Genomic DNA, 19,629 nt, shown 5'->3' on the forward strand with positions numbered 1-19,629 from the left:
CACGCGATAAATCGATCCCCGATAGATCGATCGCTACCTGCCGATCCATTGGGTAGTGTAGACATACCCAAAGACTTGGGATGACCCCGTTCTCACTCCAGAAACTAAAGAAAGTCAGGTGACTCTTGCCAAGAAGATGATGTGGTCCATGCAGCATCTAGATACTGAGAGAAATAGCTGTACTAATTTCAATTGGTCTACTAAAGAACAAGCTAATAGGGAACAAACTGGATTTGGAAAAGTATCTAAGGAAAAATAATTCTGATTATTCTCAGTCTAGAGCAATGGTGCTCACTAACTTGTTTGGCTGGGGTGTGTTAGATTCTATCCTTGGGGCACCACCAAGAGCCTCCATAAGTGTTGGCATCATACACTCCAAAGCTGACTTTCACCATTCCTGTTTTCATGTACACATTCTCCCTTCTCTCCATGTCAGTATTTGAGCTAAGGAATTTTCAGAGAATTAATTGTAGTTAAGGGACAGCTACCCTTGTAAAATATGTGATAATGCCTGCCGTTTGGTGCAGTCTGGTGATTTCCAAAAATGAAAAGATTGCCCTTCAAAAGCATCATTTTGATCCAAAGATAAAGCACTCCTGTCTTGAGCAGGAATCATTTAGCTGAACTAGAGGAGGAGATCCGCTACACCAGAGGAAAGAAATTAATTTCTTCCACGCAGCTTCCCAGTTGCCACTTCCCTTTTTCATGGCTGCGGTGGTCGGGGGGGATGGGACGGAGGCTGAATCGTCATGCTTTCCCTTCGCTCACCTGTCCTCTATATGAATGGATGAGAAAGGGAAACCTCCAGCTGCCTGTTAGTACAGACGCTCTCCGACCTACAGAACTTAGGGAACTTTTTCCGTTAGTGCGGGTTTGTGTAAGTCAGGTTTGCGTAAGACAGGGAGCTTCTGTATAGGTGTGTGATAGAGTGTACCTCTCATGCTGAGGAAGTACTATAAGGAAAGAGGAACGCTGGCTGGCTATTTTACTGATATAAAACCCTTAGTCAGATTTCAAACCAGAAGTGCAAGATTGGAATAAAGATGGACCCCCAGAAACGGAGTCCCATTAAGAACCAGAGTCTAAGCATGAAAATACAGGCACAAAATTATACTAATGGTTTACAATATAGTTCAACACTGATTTTTTTTTTCTAGCCCCACACTTTTTTAGACTCTGCTTTCCCAAGTCATAACATATACCTAGACAGTCATACAATTAGCTAATCAAACGCTACTCCTTTATTTGACAGGTTTATCTACTGCCTGGCTCACTATAATAGCAAGCACGCATTTGATTTCTGTAGTACTAGGTTCTAGATTTAATTTACTTAAGTGCATTGAAAGTAAATATTTACCTGAAAAGATAAATCTTGATATTGATCAAGAGCCAAAGCCAATATTTCTGTCAGTGTTTGTCACAAAAATAACTGTGGCATTGATTTGTGTGATTTAGATTCTGAAGTCTGAGAGTCTGACATTTCAGTCTGTCAGGGTTTTTTTTTTTTTTTTTTTGCCCTGACACTGGAACCGCCTCCCCATCTCCCAGAATTCTTACTTGTGAAACATTGAATTGATCCTATGATATATTTTAGTCAGAGTTGTCATTTACAGTGTTGTTTCTTTTCCCCAGTCATGTTCCCCCAGACTCAGCAAGGGTCTAAAGCTGTTCACTGTTTCACATTTAAAAAGGGCAGGATTTCTTCCATAATCGCATATGAGAAAAGGGTTTGTTTTAAAAGGTCTCCTTTGACAAAGATAGGGGAAAGTGCTTCAACTGTGTAAAAAATTTCAAGGAGGAAGCAGAAAAATTGACCTGGAAGTTGAATAAGTTCAGCGATGGCTCTTTGCAAAAGAAATCCACTCAGATCATCCTTTCTTGCTTCTGATATGGAATTAAAAAGTATAAATACCATATGAAAATGCAGAAAAAACGAAGGCAGTTGGAGGCTGGTACATGTTGCAGGGAAAGAGGTTTTCTCTGCAAGAGGTTTTTTCCCCCCACTTTTTCATACCTCAGTTAATGGACAGGCAGGAGAGGGTGTGTCACTTGATTTGCACTCCAGCGTATTACTAACAGATGTGTATCTCTATACTGTCATCAGTCAGCTCATTAATGTCAGGGGAACAAAATGTACTGATTCTTTGTTTACTAAGAAAGAAGGCAGTAGTGTGACTCACTGTCTTACACTGATGTGTCCCATGCCCAGCTTTTATATATGGGAAGAGGGACTATGCAAAATACTCAGAGACAACTGGACAGTACTTAATGCCAAGATCAATGCCTGAATGGGCTGCTATGGTAGAGAAGCTGGTGTCTTCCCCCACCTCACCTTTTGGAACAGGCGGGCAGAACTCAAGATTAATCAGATTGAAGGATTTTGCTACCTTCCAATGATGACCTCTCTTTATTTCTCCAGTTTGACTCTTCCCTCTCAAGGGGTCAGCTACAGGAAAGCTACCTGCAGCTGCACTGGCAAAGAAAAATAGAAAAAGGGCCTGAAAAGAATATCTATGTTTTTGGTTTCCTGGCTGCCAAGAGGGATGGGAAATGCACAACTTTCTCATGGGTGCCCCCATGTAAAGCCCTGCAAATCCATGGATATCCACTTTATATTTGTGGATATCTGCATCCATAGATGCAGATGCGGATAGCCACGGACCATTTTTGAGGATTGGGCGCGCATACAGATTTTGTATCTGCGCAGGGCTATAAATATAGGATCTCAAAGGCGGGAAAGCAGCTGTCTGCAGCTCATAGCCTATGCTGCTTCTCCGCTTTCCAGAGCCTATGCCCCCCCCACCCCCGTACGTATGTACTTTGTAGAAGCAGCTGCCTCCCTCTACAACTGCCTTGATAAGGCAATAATGAAGTTGGGAGAGGTTTCCTAAATAGCTTGGCTGCTTAAACCATGGTGATAGGAGCATGCGGGATTTTGCTGCCTCTCTTGATCTATCACCTCCCCTTTATCTGTATATGGGGGTGGGGGAAGAGATTATAGGCTGCTTCCCTGTCTTCCAGATCCCCCTCTTCCCCCCACAACTCCCATACAGAGAAAGGGGAGGTGATAGATCAAGAAGCAGTTGTCTACAGCTCATAACCTAGGAGGCTGCTTTCCTGCCTTCCAGATCCTCATAGGGAATATAGGATCTCAAAGGCGGGGAGGCAGCCTCATAAGCTTTGAGCTGCAGACAGCTGCTTCCCTGCCTTTGAGATCCTACAGTGCACACAGATGCTCCTCTGAGAGGCACTGTCAGCGTGCTGCTGCGGGGGTGGTGCGGATGCAGATAGAGATAAAAGATGCAGTGCAAGTCGCAGGTTGGACACAAGTTGATTCTTGCTGAGATGGATCGGATGCGGATCCACATTTTTGTATCTGCGCAGAGCTCTACCCCCATGCTTGCTTTACCTTTAAGATAGGGTTGGTACTGCTCCTACTTTCCTTTTCACTCCTATCTCAATGAGGAAAGTAATCTGTGTTGTAGGAAAGGAACTATTTTTATTTTTCATTTAAATGACTTGGGCCCAGCAACTGTGCTGTCTCAAAATCAGTACAGTTTGAGTTAATAATCCAGAAAAGCTTTCCTGATGAGCTATTGTAGCTTTAAGGCTGGTGCAATCTGCCTACCAAAAACAAGTGGTAAAAAATGTTGGTGAGTCAAGATGTAATAAGGTTTGGGGAGGAAAGCACAAATTCACTTCTGTTAATGAGAGGATTGATCTCCAGGTGAACTTGCTAATGAAATTTGTTTATAAAAAGGCAGGTGCAGTAATCAGTAAACCAGCACAGAGATTACTGTTCACTTTTCTTGCCATGTATTGTGGTCTTCAAAGACTACATAGTGTGGAATAGGATTATATCTCAATTTGAAAAAGAAATGTTTTTATGGGAAAAAATCTAAACTAGTATGGAAATACTGTAGTCAGCAACTAAAATCATGTTTAAGTCTAAACATCTCCAAGCTATGGGTTAGTCATGCAAACAGTCCTAACTTTCAGGACTAGTTCCATTGACTTCAGTGCAAGGACTACTCATGTAAGTTTGCAGGTTGGTTCATGAGCTGTCATCTCCTATGACAGTGGGGTCCCACCTGGGGTCCAGTGTCCGCTTGTGCACCTCAAGTGTCTAAACTGTGCCCTTGGGCAACTGTCACTGAGAAAAAAATGTATTTTGTGTGTTCTATAAGCTGTACCCCATGATTTTTAAACAGTGTTTGAATCAGCTCTGTCATTGCAGGGGGCCAGTAGGGGACAGCACTTCTCTAGCTGCCTCCCATTGTTTCCTCAGCAGCCCCAGGATTAGCTCTGATGTGAGCTGAGAGCACTTTGAGCAGTTACTATCCCTTTGTTAGCTTCTCTGCTGGCTTCTTGCTGCATTGTAGGAGTTGAAGAATGAGTTGCATGCTTACTTACCAAATTGTGAGAGACCCAGGGAGAACACAGCAGTTTTCCTCTGCCAGGGTCTAAGGGAAGGAATACCTGTTTACGGATGGCTCCCCTTTCTCCTCCTCATACAGCCATGCAGGGTAGCCCAGGAGAGGGAGGGCAAAAAAGGTGAGAACCTGCAACCAATTATATCTCCCTTATTCTCTGCCCCAGCCCTATCACAGATGAAAACAGCTTGGGGGATGGTTCTAACTTGCACCTGGTGGAGTGCAGTGTGATCCACCATGCTTCCTCCCTCCTTCCCGGCCCGACATGCCTCCTGTACCATGGGCTGCAGGGACAAAGCTGTAATAGCCAACATTGTTGGCTCTACATCTGTTAGAGACCCATCCATACAGCATTTTGCTTGGATCAGATGTGCCTTAAAAGAAAAAAGATGTGTTTTGTGTCTCTGGACACTTGGAGGCAAGATTTTGTTTTCCATAATGTGAAAGCAAATATATAAAAAGGTATGATTGGTTTATAAATTTGTTTCAGATTTCATCCCAAGAAGACTGTATCTGACTCTGATTTTATTGTCTGTGGTCAGAGGCATCGAAGTAATTTGCAGCTTGAAGCATGTTTTATGCACCTGTTTAGGGAGCTTGCTTTCCTGACTTCTCTCTGTCTGGCTGATAGGAACCTAACATTTGGTGATACCGTTCTTCTCTGTAATAATATTCTGTCCTTCCCCATTTTGTAAAATTGCCTGTGATGAGTGTTAGTCCTGCTCAAGTATGATTAAATATCTCTGGCTGTTGCAGCCTACCGGGGATATAAGATCAAACACTACTACAAAGCAAGATTGGCTATTGGGTTACCTTTAAAGAAGTCAGTGAATTATGTCCAAATGGTTTGAAGATACTGTCAATGGCCATGTATTCAGCTACTCTTAGCTGTGAACTTTCTGGCTTTTGTTGAGTTTATGTTCATTTTAATGTTTAAATGTTTACCTTTAATGTGATTATTATTTTTAAATAGTCTTCTCAAACGTTTTAAGGAGGAACTGAAAAAGCCATTTAGACTTGTGTTTTAGATGTATGATATATCTATAGCTTAATCTCTTCTAGACCATATTTAGATATCTCTACACATCATAATAAAGCCTTGTTCCCTATGTGACATCACTGTATGCAGCTCCTCTCTCTACCCCATCCACAGAGCATGGTCCTGCCTCTTTAGCTAGAAACGTATGTTTTTAGCTGTAGTGTCCCCAATATTGGTCAAGATGGCAGTCACCACACTTACAATCACAGCTTTTTTTTTTTTTTTTTAAGTTCTTCCCTCTTCTGTTGTATAAAAGACCTGCACAGAACAGTGGAACCTGACAAGAGAAATCTCTTTCTTTAATCTTTCAATTATAGTAATCCAAAGTGCTATTTGTAACTATTATAGGTATATATTTGTCTCAGACAGAAGTGTGATTTTAAAAAGAACAGTGTCCCTTTAAATCTGGAAGTTTTGAAAGGACAGTGATTTGCATTCAGTGAGACATTTGCAACCTTCCCCCAACAGATTTTCCCCGCAGCAGGAATAACACACAAGGACCAGTGGCTTCTAGAAACATACAAACATTAGCAAGAAGGGCTTGGGGCAGGTGTAGCTCTTTAACAAAATGAATTACAAGTAGTTCGTATTGTGGTTTATACAGGTACAACATTAATCAAATCCACCTCATGTTAAAAACTAATGCCGCATAATATGCTTAATAACAACAGTACCAAATTAACTATCATTACACACATCCGAAGAAAAAGTTATTGATAGTGTCTCCCAGTGACATATTAAGCCAATAAATGCATCAAGAATGAAAGATAAATATTCTCTCCTATTTAAAAAAAGAAAGCACTCTTGCTTATAGCTGATTTTTAAAAGAGAGGTTTTGTTTCAGGGTGTGTTTTCATGTTCGGACTTCAAATGCTAAGCAGATATTGTTGCCAGGATGGTAAATGCCTTGAAACAGTTATTAGTGGAAATTCTTATGCTTACCATAGCACTGTGAATGTTACTGCTAAAATTAAGTTGCATTTACTTCAGATCTGTCTCAGAATCGTTGAACACAGTTACTTGCCTGTTTTTCCTTACAAGCCCTATACGCTTAGCTGTAACAGGAGAAATATTATTTCACATTTTGGCCACATATAACTTTATATTGTATATTGCACTTTAACTAAAAGGTTATATTTATATCTGTAAGAATGCAGTTCTCACTCATTTGTCTGTCACTTGGTTTCCCCATTATGAACATCGGGTGACACACACAGAGCAGGAAAAAATAACTTTAACTGCCAAAAATATATGCAGAGAACCTAAAGTATTTAACCAAGAAAATGGCTAATCAGGCTTCTCTTTTTGTTTCAGCTTTACTTTTAGAAGCTCAGTCAACACCGTTTCAAATAACCCCTTCGACCATGGCAAATATTGTGAAAGGCCTGTATACACTTAGACCAGGTAAATATTCATTGCTTCCTTTTGGACTCTCCCATTATACTATAGTGCCAAAACATTCCACAAACTAGAATATTATGTGAGTGTCATGATCTTATCTCAGTGTTTAGCTGTGTTGTGCAACATCACAGCAAAGCCTTTGTTATGAATGCAGTAGATCTATGTTGTGACCTGCAGGAGGACTGATTCTTGCATTGGGCTCCCACCTTCACTTGAATAGTGTAAAATAAGAGGGGAAACAAGCATGAGCACTGTGCTTCTTTGTATTACTATAAGGGGATGAGGCTGCTCAATAGGACAATCATGGCAGATATTAAAAAAAAAAACAGTGGGAATGGTATGGCCTTTCCATCTAAATGGTCTTTCCATCTATGATGCTGTGGTGATTAGAGAAGTAATTTTGCTATAACAAAGAAATAAATAATTCATTGATTTCATGGTAAAGTTTTATTTTGCCCTTGGGTAAAATTTATATATTGTGGGCTTCAAGTCCAACATTAGTTATCTCAACAAGCCCAGAAAATTGTTGTGTGTGAGGGTATGTCTACACTGCAATAAAAAACCTTTGGCACTGTCGCAGATGGCCTGTGGGGTTATCAAATTGCAGTGTAGATGTTCTCATGAGTGGGGCGGGTCTCAGAGCCTGAGCTCCAGCCTGAGTGTCTACACTGCAGTTTTCAGCCCTGCAGCCTGGGTTCTACAAGTCTAAGTCAGCTACCCTGGCTCTGAGACTCGGTGCTGTAGGTTTTTTTATGGCAGTGTAGACGTACTCTGAGGTTTTTCATTCATTAGAAATTTAATATGAAATTGAGAAGGTCCTGTAAAGTATAATTTGGAAACTGAAAGGAGCCCTAGTTAAGGGATAGTATTCCCAAGGAGTTTAACAGTGCAGCAGCAGGTAATTTAAAATAACCATTACTCACTAGTATGTGTAGTTTGCCATGTGGTGAGCTCCACAGTTGTTATAAGACTTACAAGGCATATAATAAAATATGTAATTTAAACAATATTGTAATGAACATGTATTCATTATGCTTTAGTTAGTGACCAGGTATAGTCTCTGCTGTAAATCTCTATTGTCAACAGCATCTAACTGGCAGCGAGGAGAGGGAATGTTTTGGGCACCCTGTGAAGTTCCCGGAATGAACATTTGTTATGCTCCTTTATTTTCCTGCTTCAAAAACACAAATACCAAAATGGGCCTGGATTTCCTCTTATCTACAATGCCAGTTTTAGCTCAGTGGAGTCATTCTTGTTTTGTACTCATGTAACTGCAAAGAGGATTGTATCGAGGTGCCATCACATCATCTTTTCTATGGCATTGCCACTCAAAGAACCAGAAATGACAGAGGAAGCTTTATGAAAATTTCAGAGTCTGGCGTGTATGAGGGCCAGTAATGTGGTGGTCAGACAATCTACAGAATTGACAGATTAATCACTCTTCGCAGGCATGTCTTATTTTTTATCAAACATTAAAACGTATAAGTGATAGGAGGTAGGCGAAGGAAGCTGGTGATGACTTTCATCTTTACCCTCTTTTACTTTTCAGTGCTGGAGAAGGAAAATGTATTTGAAAAGAGCACAAAGGCATGATTTCATTCTAAGTTGAGCCGATCTGTAAGATTTTGATATTACTATCCTATTTTATATCCCAAAAGACAAGAGTATTGAAAACCTTACAAAGCCTGTCAACATTGAATGGAACTTGCCTGGCCTTTTCCTTCACAGACAAAGTTTAGTTTGGTTCAGTACTGTCATTTCCCTCTCAGATTTTCAGTATTCTTATTGTGTTCTAAAGGATATTTAAATAAGATTGTTACCAGGTCATGAAAAATCCACTGGCTAGTGTTGAATAGGAAGACCTAAGCTATTGATTTCTTCTGAATTTAAGCTTTCCCTTAAAAACCAGTCCGCTCGTGATAACTTGCTGTCAGTTACCAGCTGATCCAACTCCTGTGGCAGTGCTCTTGCAAATCCCTCCCTCAGTGCTCATCTGCCCTCAGAACATTCAGCATCCCCTTCCACTCCATGCACTTCCTGCAGCGAGTCTGCCTGGGCAGGGCTCCTGGGGAAGCCAGAGGGCCCTGCACCCCAACTCTGCAGTCAGACGTGACTCTCAGTCAGTGCAAAATGGAAGTTTTATTAGTCAACAGGAACACAGCATAGAACAGAACTTGTTAGCACGGAAATCAGTGACTTTCGGCCAACTCCGTCTTGGGGAGTCCTGGGCCAGAAGCCCTGGACTCCCCCTCTTCCAGTCTCCCCAAGCAGACTGCCAGCCTCCAGCGACCCGACCTCAGACACCCTTATTGCTCCTCCTCCATGTCTTTGTCTCGCTTCCTGAGCAAAGAGTCGCCTGGTTGCATCCCCCTCCCGGGTCTCAGGTTACGAAGAGCACCAGTCATAGCATATGTGCAGGCAGCTGGAGCAGCCTCACTTGCCTCAGAGGTCACATCCCTATTCCCACCGCTGAGGCATTGGTGCAGCACACAGGGAAACTGAGGCACACAAAGTATTCATCCATATAGTAAAACTCTCATAGGCTCAACAGTAAGACTCTCATACCCCATAACAAGGGGAAATCCCCACTTCATCAGTCATGTCCACAAAAATGAGATTTTAAAAAATATTTGGGTTTCTTTTTATTTGCCTTCTGGTGTTTGAGGTTTTGGGTTTAACCATCTTAACTTTTCAGTCCCGTCATGACAATCCCGAGGGATAGAAAAATGAAAGCTGAGATTCTCCTGTAATTGCATGACTCCAGAAGTGTAGGCTTTAAGAAAAACACCAAACAGCACAAGGCTTGCAATAAAATCATGAGAGTTGGCAACACTATAATTATAACTTTGAGTATCTTTTACTCTAAATTCTCAAGTCATATACCCAGTAAGCTGCATACTTGTTGACTTTGATTAGAAGTACATAGTTGTCTGAGTAATCCTGCTGGACACTTCAGAAGTAAGCATTCAAATACCTTTGTAATATTTAGAGAGAGATAATTAAAGAATGGCTGAGTGGGCACTGTGAAATCTGTGAACAGTGCTTATGCTGTGGAAGAGAACAGAGCGTCTTTGGTTAGGAATTAAGGAAAGAATATTGAGTTTGTGGTATATAACACACCAAATTCTTAAATTCCATCGGTCAGACATTCACCTTGTCATGGCTTTAGTTAATACCAGTATATTAAAACGAATTGTTTGGGTTGAAAAGATGAAGATAAGGATACTATGTGAATGCCGTTCTAGTCAGACTGGAAGTGCTCTAAGTTTGTACCAAGAACAATTCCTCTGTATTGAAAGATGTTCCTTAGTAGAGTCAGTCCTTGATGACTTGGATTCTAACGTGTTCAGAGGAGCAGGCCCCTGGGAGGCTGTGAGACCGCCTCAAAGGTGGGAAGCTGTTCCAGTTGTATATGATTGCTGATGCCACTCAGTCTGGAAAAACAAACCAAGGGAATATGAGCTTCAAGAACTCTCTCTTCTCTACGCTCTGTCTCCAAATGGTTCTGTGAGACTAGGCAATTGACAGAGTAATAAGACAGGCTGGCAAAGGGAGGAGAAGAAAAGTAGTGCGATTGGAGAAACTTGCCATGCACTTAAGTACTCTGATCTGGGCTGAAGTCAGGGAGCAAAATATGTCCAGCAGCTGAGTTCCCTGTAAGCTGCGCAGTAGCCTTTTAGCTCTGTGAAGGCGCTCAGGGAACCACCCAGCCCTGATCCAGACCTGCCGCGCCTAGGGGAAGGGCACCCCGGACCTGCCGAGACACACACACCCCCCAGCCCCAACTCAGCCCTGGATCTGCTGAGACTGGGGCGCCCCTCCCCCAGCCCCAACTCAGCCCTGCCCCAGATCTGCTGTGGGAGGGGCGCCTATCCCATGGCCCCAGCCCCAGAGCTGCTGCGGTGGGGAGAGGTACCTTCCCCCTCCCCCCCCTTCCCGCCAGCCCAGGTGCAGCTGGGCAGAGTCCTTTCTCTCTCCAGTGTAGCTCCGGAGCTCCCTCCTGCACCCATACCCCCAGCCGGAGCCCTCACACCCCTGCACCCCAACCCTTTGGCCCAGCCCTGAGCCCCCTCCCACACTCCAAAATCCTCGGCCCCACCCCCACCACATGAATTTTGTTATGTGACACATCACCTTCATATTGGTGCACATATCGCCTCATATTAGTGCACATAACAAAATTCATTCCACACATATGTGGAAAAAATTAGAGGGAACACTGTCCAGCAGCTCTCCTTAAGCAGCTCAATCTGCTTCTTTTTGTGCTCTCTTTTCTACCTACTTTAGTGTGCCTTTTCTGGAGGAACACACAGACACTAGTAGATTCCTCTCCAGATCTCCAGCAGCACAATTTGCTCTGATTAATGTTGGGGATGGGGAGGGCAAAGGGTAGAGAAAGGAAGCCACATAGTGGAAGGAAGAAGAATTGGGTTTGTTTAGTTTGGAAAAGAGAAGAGTGAGAGGGGACATGATAGCAGTTTTCAGGTATCTAAAAGGGTGTCATAAGGAGGAGGGAGAAAACTTGTTCACCTTAGGGCTTGTCTATACTTACACGCTGGTTCGGCGGCTGGCAATCGAACTTCTGGGTTCGATTTATCGCGTCTTGTCTGGACGCAAATCGAACCCAGAAGTGCTCCCCGTCGACTCCGGTAATCCTGCTCGGCACGAGGAGTACGCAGAGTCGACGGGGGAGCCTGCCTGCCGCGTCTGAACCGCGGTAAGTTCGAGCTAAGGTACGTCGACTTCAGCTACGTTATTCACGTAGCTGAAGTTGCGTACCTTAGTTCGAATTGGGGGGTTAGTGTAGACCAGGCCTTAGTCTCTAAGGATAGAACAAGAAGCAATGGGCTTAAACTGCAGCAAGGGAGGTTTAGGTTGGACATTAGGAAAAAGTTCCTAACTGTCAGGCTGGTTAAACATTGGAATAAATTGCCTAGGGAGGTTGTGGAATCTCCATCTCTGGAGATATTTAAGAGTAGGTTAGATAAATGTCTATCAGGGATGGTCTAGACCGTATTTGGTCCTGCCAAGAGGGCAGGGGACTGGACTCAATGACCTCTCAAGGTCCCTTAATAAAGAACAACATGAAAATGGCAGGGGTGGGGGCAGGGAAGAGAGGATGGAGAAAAACAGGTCAGATGCAGTGACCAGCCAAGGCATGGGGTTGAGGTAACTCACACTCGAAGCTCTTGAAGATGTGGGGGTAAATGTGGGTTTAATCCGTTGTTCTAAGAAAATATGTAGACATTTACACAGTGCATTTGGCTGCTGTCCATAACTTTTCTTCATTGGTAAGGAATTTGTAAGATACTGATCTCTCTGACTCTCATCACCATTAGAGGATTTATTGTTCTAGGTTTAAACACTTTTTATGTCACAAGTTCAGTGTCAATGGCACAAAAGAGCTTGTCAGCAGTATTTTAATGTTAAGAAATTAGCTTGGGCTAATGTGTCCAATGCTAATAGTTTAATTGTGTGTGTGTGTGTGTGTGTGTGTGTATTCATGAAATGGTATAGTACCTTTAACTTACTGTGCAATGTGAAAGGTGGTATTGTTTTGTGTATGTTATTAGTGAACCCTACTACAGTGATGAAGGTATTGGTTTATGCACTGGTGTTCATGTGTAAGGCCATGTCTACACGAAGAACATGGTGTATTTTTAACACTTTAGGTAAGGCATGTTCAGTAGTCAACTAAACGCTATGAGGGAGCCGAGGGTTTACCTTAGCCAATGAACACACGATAAAAGTACAACTTGTCTTTTCTACACTAGGATTGCAACAGTTGTTAGCAAACATTCCCTTCCCTTCTTCTCCAAGCAATCTCAGCTATAGATACTTGCACTGTTTCTTTGTGGTACTTCTCTGTTTCTCCATGTCTCTATAAGGGCTGGTCTACACTGGGGGGGAGGGGGAGGGGGATCGATCTAAGATACGCGAATAGCATAGCTGAAGTCGAAGTATCTTAGATCGAATTACCTGGGGTCCACGCGGCGCGGGATTGATGGCCGCGGCTCCCCCGTCGACTGCGCTACCGCCGCTCGCTCTGGTGGAGTTCCGGAGTCGACGGTGAGCACATTCGGGGATCGATATATCGCGTCTTAACAAGACGCGATATATTGATCCCGGATAAATCGATTGCTACCCGCCGATACGGCGGGTAGTGAAGACGTACCCTTAGGCAGGGTGCTGTATGCTACATTATTTTTGCTTTGTCTTTTCTGAGAGTCTATGGATCAGCCTGGAGGCATGGTTGCTTCAGTTAAGAGACCCTGTCTGTGGAGTTGCCTCCTGAAGGATGTATACCATTCGGACTTAGTATGCAGTGTAATTGTTTAAAAGCTTGTCTTTTTCATCACCAGAAGTTGGTCCAATAAAAGACATTACCTCATCCACCTTGTCATTCTGACTTAGTAGCATTTTATATCCTCTTGCTCTGGTGTAAAGGATTACAGAAGGTACAGGGCAATAAAGTATATGGCTCATACTATTTACAGCTGTACGTGTCTATGGCACCATTGGCTCTTGATGGAGAAGCACAGACTCTTGCGCCAAAAATGTGTGTGACTTTAAGAATATCTAGTCTTTTAATTCAAGCTATTAAACAATTTATATACTCTTTTTTAAAAAACCTTCAGTCCTCCTTCAAAATAATCATTGCTAATTCTTAAAGGAAAAATTACTGCTCATAAGATATTTCTTCCTATTCTGCATGTTTCATCATTATTATTTGTCCCTTTTCACACAGAGTGGGTTCAGATGGCACCAGCTTTATTTTCTAAATTCATCCCAAACATTCTCCCCCCTGCTGTGGAATCTGAGCTTCAGGAATATGCTGCTCAAGACCAGAAACTTCAAAGAGAGCTTATGCAGAATGGATTTACCAGGTAATAATTATTAGCCTTCAATGGCAGTTGCACTAGACAGCGCTGAAACTACTAAAATGCATATACTTAAAAAAAAAAAACCTATAAAAATTTAAATATTATATTATATTCAATAGAATATTAAATATTATTCTAAAGACTTGAACCAGAATGTTCAAATCTGGGTATTTAGGCACCTAAATCCATAGTTAAGCACCTACCAGTGTGCCCTGATTTTTCCATTGAAGGCAATAGGAAGTAATAGGTGATCAGCATCTTTCAAATACTTTCAGATAAAACTGAGACGCTTCTGATTTGTTTATACCCTCATGGTATTTTGATTTATTTATTACTGGGTGATCATCTTCACTGTCCATTCCCATTTAGCATTGTCCTTTGAACATTGCTTTTCTCTAAAGTAGTAAAAGGACACCATCTGTTTTAATTTTTGTTAGTTTTAAAAGATGTGCTGGGGCCTACTGTAAACACCTTTTCCTCCCCCTCCAGTCCATGCTCACACATCTTATGGGCGTATTGTCTTTCAATGAACTTGGCAGGCTGCAGCACATGACTGCCACTTCTGCCTCTCCCTGACCCAGTACTCCTGGCTCCCTCTGCAGGAGCCAGAAACACCAAAGTTAGGTTGCGGAAGTTAGCAAGCCCAGATCCAGTCACAGGCGCATCACTGCAGAGTAAAGCAGCTAATGCACAAGGCAGGAAGTGAAAGTGACCCTCAACAAAGCATTGAAACTGATTATACACACAGTACTATCAAATGCACAAAGTAAACAAACTGAGTAAAAGAGAATTTTATTTTTCTCTAAATGTCAATTATTCTAATCCTAGCGGCTGCTTATAACAATAGTAGGTATACAATATTCTCACAGAAATGGGAATTTATACATGATAGTCTTTCTTAAGGCTTTCAGTTATCACTTTTAGGTTAATATTATATTTCAGTTGATGATCAGTATTTCTGAGAAGCTCATTCTTTTATCTCCTAGCTAGAATAACATCATGTCTTGTATGTTGGCTGTCAGGATAGTATGCAAGGAGACAGAGAACTTTGTTCTCTCAAATCATAAAGAATACACATAAAACAAAAGGTCAGGTCAGTCTTAACACATTACTGTTGACCTTCAGATCACTTTGTGATCTGTAGCTGAGCACGTCTGAGCTACTTTAAATATCCCCGAAGTGTGAGTTCCAGTTACTAAAGTAGAAATGTTTCTAGTAAACGTTCTACTGTTCAAAGCACCAATGCTAAAGAATAATCATATGCCTGCCTTTTGACACAAAACCACCACTCTGTATTTAATATTGGCTTCTATTGATGGGCAGCATCCTGGCGTTAAGATTAATGGGAGTAGGATCGGGTAATATTTTAAGTATTTCTTATGTGCCCATTGCCTTGGTATTTAAGTGGTAATTTGAAGACTCACATGTTTTCTACTGTGGTTCATTAAATACTGCTTGTATATATTGAATAGCCTAAGAAAATGAGAGGGCGTTTATACTTGGAAATTTAATCAAGCCTTTTAAGTTTTGACATACTCCATTTCAAAGACCATAGATAGAGCAGAACTTATTTAAGTTATTTTTGAGAAAAATTGACGTCATTAAAAGAACCCGCTTATTGGTCTCTTGAATTATGGTTTGTTCTCAGTTATGGGGTTGTTCTTGGGGAGTGGAGAAGTAGAGGGGAGATTGATAGTGACGACAGCATTGTCCACACAAAATGAGCATCCAGAATGAATTGTTGTGCTTATCAATTCAGCTAAGAAAAGTAGAAAAAGTTCTCGCTGCATTAAAACCCTCATTAAGAATGTGTGGTTAAAAAAATATATATATCAAGATTAGAAAAGACTTTAAGGGCATTTATCTGCAAGATGACTTGAGATTTCTAAAGCTTCATTTTTGCCAGTAAACGTGTTTGAAATGATACAATTACATCTAATCACTTAAACCTGGAAATCTGATGATGAAATATGTCTATTTTTAATTGAGAAGTTAAACTATATTTCCTCAGAGACCATTCATAAGCAAGTTTTGGGCTGAGCTTTTTAAACACTGGCAATATTCCAAGTGCTAATAAATTTGATTTGAAAGATCTTTTTCCATGATGCCATAGGTCAATAATTAATGATTCATAGTTTTATCATAAAGGGTTTAACTCTTCCCCATCAAACTATGCTGACAGCACTTTGAGTGGAAGGAAAAACTGTGAAAGCGTGTGTGCTGGTATATAGCTATTTCAGCATCATTTCTGACAGTACCACTGCAACACAGAGCTTTATTTAAAAACCTACATAAAAATTATGTAGATAAGCCAACCTTTGTTCTTATCCTATTGGTTATTCATGTAAATCTACGTTCCCAGAAAACTCTATATTTATTTTGTCAGAACAACTTGATAAAAAAATTCTAGAGTGTATATTCTGTCTTGACTGCAGTAGTCTTTCTTTCTCTTTCCCCCAAAGAGTCACTTTGCTCCTCTCCAATCCCCCCCCAAAATTGCTGCAAATTTCACCTTTTCTCACCATGCCACTCTCCTCTTCCTATCCCTTCACTGGCTTCATCTCATCTTCCATATCAAATTCTAATTTCTTGTCCATGTTTTCAAGTCTTTTCTGTTCTACCCTACCTCCCCTCTTATTTTCTTCTCCTCTTTGCTCTTACCAGCACATTCTCTCATTGTTTTGCTTTTTTTCCTATTCTGCTCCTTTTCCTGGAATCTTTGCCTGGGTGTGGACTGTAACCTCCATGGCCCTGATCCTACACTGGGATTTACATGGGTGCAAGAAAATACCTTTACCTGTTTGTAAAGGACTGATGATGTTGGTGCATTTAGTAAATAATCCTAGTTTTTTTCCACTGACTTGTGGGGCCCTTGGGCTTTAATATCTTTGTCTTCGTTTTCTATCTGCATATGTGATGTTGGATAGTTCTTGGGTACAACTGTCCCAATGTTTTCTGTGAAATTAAAAAAAAAAAAAAGTACTTTGCTATCTATTAATTGCTACCTGTGCGTGTGTGTGGGGACGACGACAATTGAACAGGAAATACCCACAATTTGGGTTTAGCCTTTGAAGGTGTTTATACGATAACTCTAATATAATGTAACTGATTTTATTCTGTAAATATCAATATGCTATATGAAAAAAAGGTCTGGTTTGATTTGGGCATTTGGAATAAACTTAGCTGTTATGCTTGAAAGAGCAGTATTAGAGTATGCTATATATGCTTAGATATTGCTTTGCTGGCAAGCACTGGTGTTAATTTACAAAAAAAATTGTAATTTTCTTCTTTCCATTTTTAGCATTTAAAAGAGCCCATCACTGGCTCTGAGTGACTTAGCAGTAATTTAAATTCACTCTAGTTAAAAGTGATTGACAATAATACTGTTATTACTCAACAGTATATTACCAGTCCAAAGATATAAAAATAAAGGCCTTCAGTTTTACCATCTACATATAATCATCTCCTTCCTAAATGCTAGAGAGAGGCTTTGTAGTATATTACTGGGAAGTTCCCCAGTCTATACGCTAACAGACTAGTGGGGGGAAGTATGTTCAAGAATCAAGGAGCCCTTGTGGGGAGCAACCTACCAGCTGTCTTGTATGGACCCCACAGCAAGTGCTTTGAACCACCAGGGGTCCTTGAAACATAGTTTGTCAATTTCTATTTTGTACAAAAATAAATAATTGCCTGTTCCTGATGTTACTGACCATTGTAGCCCAGTTCCAATTCACGTTGTCTCAATACATTACTTTTGTTAATGGTTGTTATTTGGGATGGGAATACCCAGGGTCTTCTGCTGCCAAGTTTTGGTGTTCTACAGTGCTTAAACAGAGCCAGGCATTGATGGCTGGTTCCTTTGAAGAGCAGTATTGGTATCTGCCTGCAAACAGGCTATCTTGTCCTTTCTCTCTCAGTTCTGTCTGTGACCTCATAGGAGCATAGAAGCAAGAGGTCATACAGTAAGGGGGGATGGTAGAACCTAGAACAAAAAAGGGTGGATGATCCTCAAGACGTCTTTTGAGCAGCCTTTGGTCAAATGCACTATGAGAAACCACGCACACTCAGAACTATATAGTAAATTAAAAAAATTAAGTTGTATTGGGCTTTTATATTGAGAACTATAGGCTTATATTCAATTAGTGATTGGAGCTGCAAAGTTCCATATTAGTTCCTCTCTAATTTAATTGTATATGTGATTTGCTTATGTAATTTACATTCATGCTGATGAAACAGTTATTCTGCTAAATTAATTCTAGAGTTGGTAAAATTCAGCTGAGTTTCAAAAGAATGTGCACTGTGGGGATGGAGATAATTTCCTGCAGTTAGACTAAGCTTCTGCAGTGCTGTTTAGTACTTAAAATTACAGATTAACTCATTTATTAAATATAGATTGAAAAGCCATCAATTTTAGCAGCCTGATATATAAATTATGAAGTCAAAACAACATTCCTATTTCCTAAATTAGACTTTCTGTAAATGCAGTGGATTGTTGACATCTTCACTGCTCCACATCTCACACTAAAATTAACCACAAGGAGACTGCATTGAAGAATCTTCAGCAGCCCTAATTACATGAGAGGCACCCCTCTAGAAAGTTTTCAGCAGTGATAATCAAATCACTAGTGCAACTGAAGATGGTGGGGGAGTTACCTAATCACTCAATGGTGATTCTTGCATTAATGACCTTAAACAAAGTGCACACTGCAGGCTTAGCCTCAAAGAGGATGGATTTTATTAAAGTGGTTGACTGCTTCCTGTTGTGTCACATGAACGCCTGATCTGGATTGTCTGCTAGCAGAGAAGTGTCGGATTCTGGCTAGCATAAAGAAAATAAATAACACTGAGACATCTCTCTTGCCTCATAGTGGTCAGCTATTGCCATCTAACTTCAAATAAAACTACAAAGCAGTAGAGTTTTCTGCACATACTAGTCAATAAAGTCAAAGGGGTGACGAAATCCTAACCCTTTTGAAGTGAATGAGTGTTGCTGTTGACTTCAGTGGAGCCAGGATTTCACACAAATTGTTTTTTAAAAATCCTCTTTTTAGAAGAATTGTATTTGGACTCAGTAGATCAGAAGAATAAGATGATTTCGGCAACTGCTAAATCTAAAAATCTTTCAGATCTTCTAAAATAGCTTTATAAAACTAGTATAAGGAATTTGTTTTACAACAAATTACTCAATTACAGTCTAGTCTCAAATCAGACATTAAATAGTTTTATTTAAATCCAGAGGATGAGCTTTTTATTTATCATCAGAATTATTTTTAAAATAAATATTAAAGAAAAGGATAGAATAACTAAACTATATAATTGTCCGATCTCACTTTTTATTGTATCAGGTGTATTGATTCTGGTGTGGGTTTTTCCCCTAATCATATACTTCGACTGTTGTTGTCATTAGCATATTTGCATACTGTTTAATTTCTGCTAAATGTCCGAGTTTTTCTTTTATAAATTAAATGTGGTGACTTTGCTGTCATTGGTCTCCACACTGGTTTTCTGTCTGATTCAGTGACCATTCTTTTCTCCCCATTCTTTCCCAGAGGTGACCAGTCACGCAAGAGAGCTGGAGAAGAATTAACTTACAGTAAGTAAGAATCCGCTATTGTTCATTGTTTAGTTTAAAAAAAATAAAAAGAATAAAACTGTCTTTGATTTTCTGTGCTAGTTGGGTTATGGGTCTCTCAACCAGCAGGTGGAGACAATATCATTTTCCAAGTATATAAAGGTGTTACTCTCCAGCAGGGGGAGGAATGATTCCTTTCCATGTGGACTGCTTGAATACAGAGAAAAGGGTGGGTCTCTGAGGTCTGGGAGTGATCAGAACCTGCACTCCAATGTGTTGCTGTCTTCCACGTAACCACTG

At 40.8% G+C, this 19,629-nt stretch overlaps 1 protein-coding gene across 2 annotated transcripts in view; it reads left to right on the forward strand.

The window, feature by feature from the left end:
- The window catches only part of CACUL1 (CDK2 associated cullin domain 1), a 76,628-nt gene that overhangs the window by 52,530 nt on the left and 4,469 nt on the right, over positions 1–19,629 (forward strand). For both annotated transcript variants that reach the window (XM_005284154.4, XM_065552379.1), the window contains 3 exons: positions 6,787–6,876; positions 13,622–13,760; positions 19,307–19,350. In XM_005284154.4, coding sequence (XP_005284211.2) covers positions 6,787–6,876; positions 13,622–13,760; positions 19,307–19,350 — 273 coding nt within the window. The remainder of the gene's footprint in view (positions 1–6,786; positions 6,877–13,621; positions 13,761–19,306; positions 19,351–19,629) is intronic.

This window comes from Chrysemys picta, chromosome 7, assembly GCF_011386835.1.
Source record: "Chrysemys picta bellii isolate R12L10 chromosome 7, ASM1138683v2, whole genome shotgun sequence".
NCBI classification, from domain to species: Eukaryota; Metazoa; Chordata; order Testudines; family Emydidae; genus Chrysemys; species Chrysemys picta.